Here is a 10,365-nt window from a genome sequence, read left to right as displayed (position 1 = left end):
ACATACAAATGAGCACTAAAATTTCACAGCTGTGCCCTTGCTCACCTGATTATAAAGTGCTAACCGTGCGAATGTCTTGTGATTGACTAAAGTTGCTATTTTCTATTACACAATACCTTAACCTTAACATAGAACAAAAGCTTGAATTCACGGATAATTATATCATCAACTAGGGTAGTGTTTACAGTGTTAGGAGTTGGTTCATCTCATCAAAATGTTTATAACAAAGTCTTAATGAAACATAAACTTTTACACCCTATCGTCCTACTGATGTGAGGGTAGGTGTTAAGAGTTAACACAAATAACAAACAAAATCCAACATCTCGCCAATTTTTAATCCACAGTTTGAAATTAAATATTCATCATTTTCAGAACGCAGAGAAACATATTCTGAAATGTCCAAGTATTTTAAGAACTCTTCTCACGACGTTTGTCACAATTGACATGTGCACCAGCCAAACGCTGTCGATTCCAATAATTTTTAGTCTGACATTATTTTAATCATATTTCATATTCCTGATCATTTAAAATGCATTAATCATTTTTTTAGTCTAATTTTGTCTTAATAATCTTATTTCAGTAAAAATATTCTGTTACGTAAGCCTTCTACTATTTTAAAATCTTAGGAGTCTTACATAAGAATCTTATGTTAATAAATAGGCTAGTTTTATCAAAAATAAGAAATAAATAAAATTTATCACAAAGCAAGGTCAAAAAAATCTTCCCGAGATAAAGAAAATGTCTTCAAGAACAGCAGCTTCCTCTTCATCTGAGTTTACACTTTCACCGGTCAGCGGACTCCTCTCCTTACAAGTGTCTTGTGAATAACCAGAGTCCGTAGTGTCCAGTCCTATAGCAGCTCCCGGGACCTCGGGTCCCAAAGATTTGCTTTCTAAGTTCTCTACAATATCCACCAGGGACAGCGGGTATGAACTTCCACGTGGCGCACTAAGAGTAAAATTAACTGATGTCTTAGAATGCATGGTAAACTTTGAACTTGGCAGTCGAAAGAAGAAAGAAGCTAAGCGTTGTTCATCTAATTCGTGCCTACAAAACTTACACCCTTTAAGTTACATCTTAAGAGAGCAGTTGCGCAATTTGCATTTAGACTACCGGTACAAATAAAAAGTCAAAAATTAGAAAATAAAACAGAAGGAGCTCCATTGTACCTTTCTAAACTTGGGTCCAACCTTCCTGGTCTGTTGTCATCATCAGGAAATGATGGAAAATCATGTGACTGTGAGCTACGCTGAACGTCGCTGTACAGTAAAAACCGTTGATCGCTGGCAGCAGTCTGTCTGTTATATGATTCTCGGATATTCGAATGTGACAATGGAGACCCGTGGTGAGAGGATTCACCTTTACTTTGCCTTCCTCCACTAAGAAAACCGTCGCCTCTAGGACTATCAACTACGAAGCTGCCTCGTTCAGAATGGAAGTCAGAATGAGACGCTGGATAAAATGAACTGTTGCTGTCTCTTCCGCTGACCATATATTGTTCAGTATTCTGTCTTTCTCTCAAGGCCGCTCTTTGTCTGTTAGCAGACACAACATGACCACGGCTGTGGAGCGAGTACCTTGAGCTCGAAAGACGGCTGACAGGATAGTTTGCGCTTTCTCTTCCATCGACGTGTTTTTGAAGGGTTGGCAGACTATCGTCAGGGACTATACCTTTGCGATAAGAAAGGTCAGCGGGTGCTTGGTGCCCACGATGACGTTCAAAGCTGAACCTTGGCTGACTGAGAGTTGGAGGAGCGGACTGCACTCTGTAATAAGGGTCTGGTTCGAGAGTTCCTCTGTTTTCTTTGTCAAGTTCCAACCTAAAAAGAAGAGGGAAAGGAAGAGTTATATTTAAAAGAAAGGAACGAAAATTATGGAAAATAGACTTACCTGTCGTTCTCTTTCCCACTGTACATTTCAGCTGCTGCAAAGCCTTCGTCACGAGGTGAAAGTATTCCTGAAGTTGAAGAATGCCTTGCTTTCTCTGGATTTGCCTGAAGGATGCCATGATTAGAGGAGGAACTTACTGTAGGAGAAAAGACAGCAAGTTATACAATTGATAATTAATCGCGTACACCGAATGAGGCCGGAACGTTTTAGCTAAATTAATGTAATCAACTGTGGGCAAAAACACTGCATGAAAATGCACTTTGATCACGGCAGCCAAAACCCTTCCTCTATGATTGTAGAAACAAACATTTAGAATGTTAAATTTTACGAAATATCGTCAAACAGCTCATTATTGGCTTAATTATTATCTCTGACTTTTTTCTCTAACACTCAGCGTAACTGCTGACAACTTCCAATGCAGAGCTTAATAATCCTCACTTGACCGTATCCTATTTTTGTGATCGGTGACAGAAATTACTTGATGGAAAAAAAAAACGAGTTGATAGGAATGACTTTGCAAAAGGCTAAGGTGAATTAGCTTGTATGGGCTGAACGCAGTACCTTCGGGACTAGGAATAAGGGATTGGGCGGGTGACAATTGACGGGGCTGAGTAGCAGGCCTGGGTACGAGTAGTGGAGCTGGCGTCTCGTCCACGGTAGACTTGGATAGTTTTTCCAGACCAGTGACCTGCAATAAATAAAACTTAAATAATATAAAGCTAGAGAATAAAACAAAGGCAATCGTTGAGAGTAATCTGTAATCGTTTCGGTTTTGCTAACGTCTAAAAATTCCGCGCCTCCTTTACCGAAGCCTAAACCCTTAGCGAAATGGCCGCTCAAGTTTTCCAACATCTCGGAAACCCTGGTTGACTAGGGGTTTAATGTGCAATAAACTTACAAATAGGATATTCTGTCCCAAGCCCCAGTCGTACCTTCACTGTTCATCGCTTTAGCGCACACACAAAACCACCAGCTACACAAGCTAAATTTCATACAGTTCGTTTGTTTTTAATCTCAGCTCTTATTGGCTGCTTGTGATAATTTTCTTGACCCTGATTGGCTTTTGCCATAACTCTGGGTCAAGTATTAGGGTAAAATTAAGACAATCAAATGATAGCCGCTCCAAATTACAGGAAATAGAAATCTCTTTTCTCTTTCACAGACGAACAATGCATCAAGACTTCCACATCAGTTACCTTGGTTTCCATTTCCATTGACGTAAGTAGTTTTGGCTGTTGTTGTTGTTGTTGTTGTTGCTGCTGTTGTGTCTGCTGCTGCTGTTGCTGTTGTTGCTGTAAATTCTCGACTTGCTGAAGTTGTTGTTGTAGTTGTAACTGTTGTTTCTGCAATTCAATCTGCTGTTGTTGGAGCTGCAGTTGCAGTTCATATTCATGGCAGTATAAGCGATATACAGCATCTAACTCAGCCGAGAAGCTCCCAGACACTCCTGATACTTCGGAGAATGACCTACTCGATGAAAACAAAGCAAACTGTTGAGCAATCAACAGTGAATAGTGTGCTGCATTAATTTTTCCTTTATCTTTTGCTGAGAGGTGAAATTTAGGATGGATTTTCAAAGTCTTAAACTAATAATCCCACTTACCACCAACACCACTCCACCACGGGAAACCACTTACTGTTTACAAGTAACTTTTCTGGTAGAGTCTGAAATAAAGGTAATAAAAAATCTCCCATACAAACCAAGAAGCTCACACAACCAAACCTTATCCTTACTCCCACAGTATGAAGAGACTAGGAAAAATGATGTTGCCTCCAAACAGAATGCTGGTCAAATACTGGTCCATCATTTCTCCCCTCCCCTCCCCCCCCCCCAACCCCTTACGACAATTTATCAGGCATCACTGACACTTGGCTGATATGCATACCCATTGAGAAGGCACAAAACAATGAGCCTTTTCAGGATAGGGAGCATATGTTTGCCCAGAATAGTGGTAACAGGAGATCAAGGAAAAAAATCACAAAGCTATTATGCAGCCAAGTGTGAGGTGACAGTAATCATCATCTTCACCCCTAACATTGAGTGAGCTCAGCTATAACAGTTGTTACAGGATATTGCCCATTTTGGCAGTCTTGCAACTGATACAATGATCAACTCACCTATCTTCATTCTTTCTTGGAGGTACTTTCCCATCAGATCTCAATCCAGGATCTCCATCACCAGACATAGAAATCAAAGGCTTTGCTGGCAGTGGATACTGAGACATCATACCAGGAACAGCTCTCGCTGCCGACAGCAAGGAATCAGCAGAGGGGGATTTGGGATGAATAGCTGTGTTCCAACTATCACAGAAATAAAACTGTACATTAATGACAGTTATAATTATTACATTTCTAAAAATGACAAAATTCAAAATGATAATTATAAAAACAATGAAAATGGTAGTGATATACAGTATACTTAATAACAATGCATGATGATGATGATAATTGTGACAATGGCAATGATAATGATCAATTAATCATGACAATTAGAATGAAAATAGGATAAAGGAAATTTCTGCCCTTCAAATGAAGAAAAGAGACTGTCATGTTACACCTCCTATCAAGAAGTTCCATGGCAGGGAGAGAAAAGGAATGTGAAAAAAAAAACCCAATCTTTCCTCCTTCAATCCCGCATCTTTGAACAGTTGCGTCAGCATCACTGCATGACTTATATAAAAAAACTGCAAGCCCAAAGAGGGCAATGATCATCAGGACCCTAATTAATTCTCAACATCTGTTTTAAAGGAGCCTACTGACCTGGGCCTTAGGTTGTTCGAAAAACCGATTAGTGCTTACCCAAGGTTAAATTTTAACCTTGGTGTCTTTATTCCTTTATTCAAACGCCTTTTTGGGATAATTTTCTGTATTCTTTTTAGAGCATCCAATAATCATATTCTAGACTAAAAGAATTTGACTGAATTCTCTTTTAAAGATCTCAGATCTGAAATCGGATTTCACAGTAAACCTGGGTTATCGTAACCCAGCTTTGAACAACCCAGCCCAGTAACTTACGTTGTTCCACTTGGTTCTGCAGACTTATAGGAGAGTCCTTCCTTTTGTGAGGAATTGAGTTGAATATCTGTTGACTGAACTTTGCTGGATGTAGCAACAGGGTGACACTTACTCCTGGACTGTACATTGGAAGCTAAGGGTGCTTGTCCAGGGCAGAACCCTCTCTTATCACCTTCAGTTACATTGTCCTGATGGGCTACGGTCTGTGATTTTTGGTCCTCCAGTTCCCTGTTCATCACTTGCTGTGAGAGGCTTCCTTGGAAACTGTTGGCCTTAAGCTTCTCTTCTGTATGTTCACCATTATCAGTGTCTGGCTTTGTATTACCTGGAATTTCTGTTAAAGGTTGTTTGGATGGAGAGAAGTGTGCAGGCTTCTTTGGAGAAAGAGATGATAAAACACTACCTACAGATACCTACAGTGCATACCAAAAACACAATCATTATGTTAGTTATTACCACTGCAGTTACCAGTTCAGAAAAATTCTTTCTCTTAACCTTTCATCCTTTAACTCCCAAGATCAGATAATGAAATCTCCCCTCTAGCTGCTATACATTTCATTGTGAATTAGTTAAGAGAATTTGGCATTACATTAAGAAAACAACTTTTACTTGATAAGATGGAGTATTCTCATTACTTGTTTGCTGGTTAATGTGTGAATATAATGGGGAGAAGTTATATGTTAATCACTTGTGGGAGTTAAAGACCTGGGTTAACTCCCATGAATGACCAAGAGAGAATTTCTCCTTACAATACCAATACAATATTAGACAGAAAAGAGATGAACATCATGTAATTTACCAAATGCATTGATAATTTAACACATTTACCAAATGCATTGAAACACGGCAACATGATACTGTAATGGGTGTGTGTTGTGGTGTAAACACCCATTGACATTGTAAATGCATTGCACAGTGGATACAGTCACCATTTTTCATTGGTGGTGACTAGTGGGAAAATTGGGGTTGTCATGCACTGGCAGTTACAGGTGTTTCAAGTGTCAAGAATACGTTTAAAATTTTCTAGTGCCATTTGAATGTTTTAGCAAATAGAATGTAAAAACTTGCCTTTTGTTAGTTGTAATCAACAAATCATGGCTGGTGAAATTTTTCCAACCAAGTTGATTCAAATTTTTTTCCAGTTGTTTTCAGACTTTGAACACAACTAACTCAACATTGATATCTGTGAAAATAATACTGCTTTGAAAAATGTCTAAATCAGGTGAAAATTTGAACCAGGGCATACAAAAGCTCTAAAGTAGAGAACAGCACAAGTACTGTACATGTACATGGGTCAGTAAGAGATCCCCAATGCCCAAAAGACATGAACTGTAGACATCAGAAATAAACATCACAGATGACACAGTTCAAGGACATACCTGCTCCTGGCCTTCACTTGTTGGAGTTTTAGTTGTTTTTCTTGGTGAAGGTGACCTTCTATTTGCCTGATACTTCACCAAAAGTGCTTGCAATTCCATGAACCTGTTTTGCAAATCTGAAAGCGCAAGTCAAGGAATGAAATTTGAAGCAAATTACTGTTGGTGAAGAGTTATCTTACAGCTGCATGTAAAACATGAGTGGATACAAGCTTTCTCTTTGATCACTGCATCATACTCCTCTTGCAAGATGGCAAGTCGTTCTTCAAATGCCAGTCTCTCTTCTTTAATCCTTTCCTCAGCAAGTTGCCGTTCCTCTCCAACCTTCGCAAGTTCTTTGACTAAGTTAGCCACACGTTTCTTGTCTTGTGGATTCAGCTCTTTTAAACTCAACTCTTGTTTCTCTTTTCCCCTTCTTTCAAAGTAACCCTTACCTGAAGTGACAATTAGAACACTACATCATATCATGCATTGGGACCACTCTCATAGTAATTGGTAATTTAAAGGCTAGGAAGAGAAATCTGTAGAAACAGATAAACATGTACAGTTGGTCATCATATACATTAATGTGACCTTAAATAAGACAAATTTTACAAGGTCATGTACAAAATCTACTTTCACATACACTGTAAACTGAAAGAATATATGTTTGCCATCTACAATTTCAACAATAGAGAATTTCTTATGTAGAATCTTACCAAAATCATCAAGTGAGTCTGAGACAGTTTTTGTACTAAGGCCACTTCTTGACATCTCTTGCTCTCTCTTGTCCAAAGAATCATGTAGAGATTTTTGGTGAGTTAAGACTCTGGGTTTTATCATGTGTACTGGTTTCCTCACCATTGGGTTCTTGATGTTTAGGCGTGCTTCAGGTGCTACACCTTATTGAGTAAAAAATGGAATTCAGAATAACTTGTTATACAGAACATGTAAGACTGAACAAAAATTATATTAATTTTATAGTCTGTGATAGTCATGTAAACTATATAGACAGTAAACCCTTGACTGAAACACTAATAACAATACATGAGTATGAGATGTAAGGATTTTAGGTTAAAATGATTTTAAACTCATTGCCTTTTTTCTTTTGTTTCAAGCATGTTGCTATCATCAGCACTCTGGGTTCCAACCAAGCAGAAAAACTTTTTGCCTGTCAACTTGCTGTGAAGTCACCCATTTGGTAGTCTGTGTTTGATGGTCAAGTACATGTAGCAAGTTATAATGTTTTGTTAATACAGCTGTGTTTAGGGTTTGCAAATCTATTGTCATTGCGAGATGAAGTGTGAGTGTATGTTATATTGCAAAAAATGTACTTTTATTTTTTTTTCTTCTTCTCCCTCTTTATTTGCTAACTGTAATTTTATTTCTGGTGTGTATTTTATTATTAATTAGTAGGTTGCCAAACAGTGACTTTGAAAAACAATGAGCTTGAAGCCTTGATAGTCTTTATATAGAATAAAAAAAAACAAATTAAGCTTGTTTGAAATCATTTTAACCTGGACTCAATTGAAAAAATGGCATATGCGTACATTTCATCATTTCTGACCACAGCAAAGAGTTCGTCTTGTTAGGGTCTTCTAATATTTATCCATCAATTTTTCATCACCTTATTTCCTAACATTTTATGCTTGACAATGCCTTCTAATTCTTTATACAAATAAATCTGCTATCAAACCATTTCTAAACATTGTTATGAAATTTTGTGTGCCCCACAGGAAATAAGCCTTGACATCCATATGACCCAACACCAAGTCTAAAATGTTAAAAGTTAATCCTTACCTGGAACGTGCACTTTTACAATTCTTTCATCTTGATCATCAGCTGTGTTTTAGGTCAAGGCACAGTATTCCTTTCATTACTCAATGATTGAAAGTAATCAACAAACTTGAAAACTAGTACACAAATTTAAAAATTGTTGATAGCATTTCCTTGTCATGTTCTATCCCAACACCATGTTACAGGTGCACTGAAAAACAGTATGATGGATTTTTTTTGTAAAATTGTAAAGAACCGTATAGAAATGTATTAAAATTATTGAATTAATTTATTCACTTTGTGGGCAGTTTAAAAATCTTCTATAAATGCTCGCGTTTGAAATCTCCAAGTTCAGTGAGAAGATAGTCAGATAATTAAGTGACAAAGTGGCTGCAATAACATCAAACCTCTTTCAAGTTACATAATCAGTAGTCTATACGCGCAGAAAAAACAAAGCCTGATATAGTTATTTTTGAGAATACAATCATGTTATAAGCCCTCGCAGGTTCATTCGTTCTAAACTTCTTTCTGAATATCTGGAGACGCTGACAAAGGTTTACAAATATGCAGAGTTGGACAGCTGATGGTGATCTCCATAGTTAGAAGTACGGTTAAATGATAAAATATCACTCGTCTATTCTAAATCATGGAGAGTGATAAAGACGAACGACGAAAATTGTCTACAAAACTGGTAAAATGATCAGTGCAAGCACAAAAAAGACACTTACTCAAACGTCGAATTCACAAAAAGGTACGTCGCCATTACCTTCGTTCTTTCTATAAAAATAGTCGCTATTTTAAAACTAAAACAGATAATCGACGATATAACGTCTAAAGAGGATACGATCCTTTGACCAAAACACATTTGTTCTCGAAGCCCTCTTAACTTTAGCCGCCATATTTACTTTTTGAAAAACACCGCGCTAGGACCCAAGCCCTTCGCATCAACTTTTCTCATACGGCAGCCTTGGTAACGCGTAGACTGGTTTTTTTGGGGAAAAAATCGGTTTCTATTTATCCCTCGTATTCCGGATCTAAAAGGAAGACAGTTGAACCAGGGTCTGGAAATAAACACGTCTCTTAAAAGGTGCAATGCCAAAAGCGGAGATTCTGGCTTACCAGTCGCGCGCGCCTTTCACGTAAAAACTCTGACAGCTTTACAAATCTCACTACCTTTCTTCACGCAGAGCTTTTTCAACAACTCCACTCGTGCCACGTCACCCCAAAAATAGCGCATACACTTTAAATAATACTAAAGCCGTATTGAACGGGCCACACAGGTTTATTCTTCCCACTTTTTATTGACTTCTTGTTGTTTAATACAATAAACCTTGTGAACAATCTTTCCTCACTGATCTGATACAAGCTCGATGTGCAAGTTTTCATCAATACTGCATGTCGCATCGACAATGACATTTTACAAATTAATTATGATCTTGATCATGTTTTTCTCCCTCAGCCAATGGTACTCTGATTTTTAGAGCCATTATTTTAATAAGTCATTACGGCAAGCAACCAGTTATGTGTCGCATTCAAACCAGTACGGCCAGTAATCCTAACAGGGCGCATACCATGAATATGATACCGCTGACCTTTGACACGTCGTTTGCTCCATTACAACGGTCATCGGAACAACATAACAAATCACAAGTGACTTTTAAGCCCCGCTCTTCGGCTTTCCGGCACCTTTCAAACTTGCTCGGTCCATCCTGGCACTCCTTGTCAGTCAAACAACCTTTAGCGTAAGAGAAATCGGTCTCGTCTTTGTAAAAAAACTTTGCACAGCGGCTTTGCCAAGGAGAGCATGTGATTTCTTTCTCATCGCAGTCCGCCCAACTTTCTTCGCTATCACATTGGTAACATTTGAGCGCACGTACTTTGTCGCCGTAAAAAAAAAAAAATTAGTATGCAAACGATGGAATGTTTTTGCATAAATTCTGAATATCACAAGTGGCTTGTCAGTATTTTGGTTTGTATCAAAGGTGTGGTTATTAAGGGGCATGATTAAGGTTTGACGAGGACATTTTCATACCAATCGATCCGTTGTAGAGATCCTTTTATAAATACTTTGTCCTTGTGAAAGTCAAAATAACAATACTTAAATACATAAATTTCCTGTGACTCTTTTCAAGTTCGCAACTGAAAAGAAAAATCGTGAGAATTAAACAAATGCTCCGGGAAATATATCAGACCTTTTAAATGTCAATTTATGAAGAATGATCACCTATTATAATATTGTGTAGCCCGGTAGCAAGACAGAAAGGTTCTCTTTTGCCCCATTTCACTGGAGTGACTTTTCACCTTGTTTGGAGTTTTTTTTTGGAATAAG

General features: G+C 38.0%; 1 protein-coding gene across 1 annotated transcript; it reads right to left on the bottom strand.

Moving 5' to 3' along the window:
• Positions 1 to 317: 317 nt before the first annotated feature.
• Positions 318 to 8,935, bottom strand: LOC131798435 (uncharacterized). Its single transcript, XM_059116079.2, has 12 exons — positions 8,881 to 8,935; positions 8,061 to 8,102; positions 6,980 to 7,162; positions 6,491 to 6,715; positions 6,285 to 6,400; positions 4,906 to 5,318; positions 4,009 to 4,191; positions 3,087 to 3,357; positions 2,452 to 2,578; positions 1,891 to 2,026; positions 1,170 to 1,820; positions 318 to 948 (listed from the first exon to the last, which is right to left on the bottom strand). Exons 1-12 carry the CDS (start codon positions 8,933 to 8,935, stop codon positions 711 to 713), a joined length of 2,640 nt encoding a protein of 879 aa, XP_058972062.2. The 3' UTR covers positions 318 to 710.
• Positions 8,936 to 10,365: the final 1,430 nt, after the last annotated feature.

This window comes from Pocillopora verrucosa, chromosome 1, assembly GCF_036669915.1.
Source record: "Pocillopora verrucosa isolate sample1 chromosome 1, ASM3666991v2, whole genome shotgun sequence".
NCBI lineage: Eukaryota > Metazoa > Cnidaria > Anthozoa > Scleractinia > Pocilloporidae > Pocillopora > Pocillopora verrucosa.
This window is presented reverse-complemented; position numbering and strand designations above follow the sequence as displayed.

Bases quoted from the DNA above. Each gene is read 5' to 3' on its own strand.
- LOC131798435 (XM_059116079.2), bottom strand. From the start codon at position 8,935: ATGGCGGCTAAAGTTAAGAGGGCTTCGAGAACAAATGTGTTTTGGTCA. The intron at 8,103-8,880 runs GTATCCTCTTTA...CCTAAAACACAG, and splicing joins TGTGTTTTGGTCAAAGGATC to CTGATGATCAAGATGAAAGA. The intron at 2,027-2,451 runs GTACTGCGTTCA...TTTCTCCTACAG, and splicing joins CCTTATTCCTAGTCCCGAAG to TAAGTTCCTCCTCTAATCAT.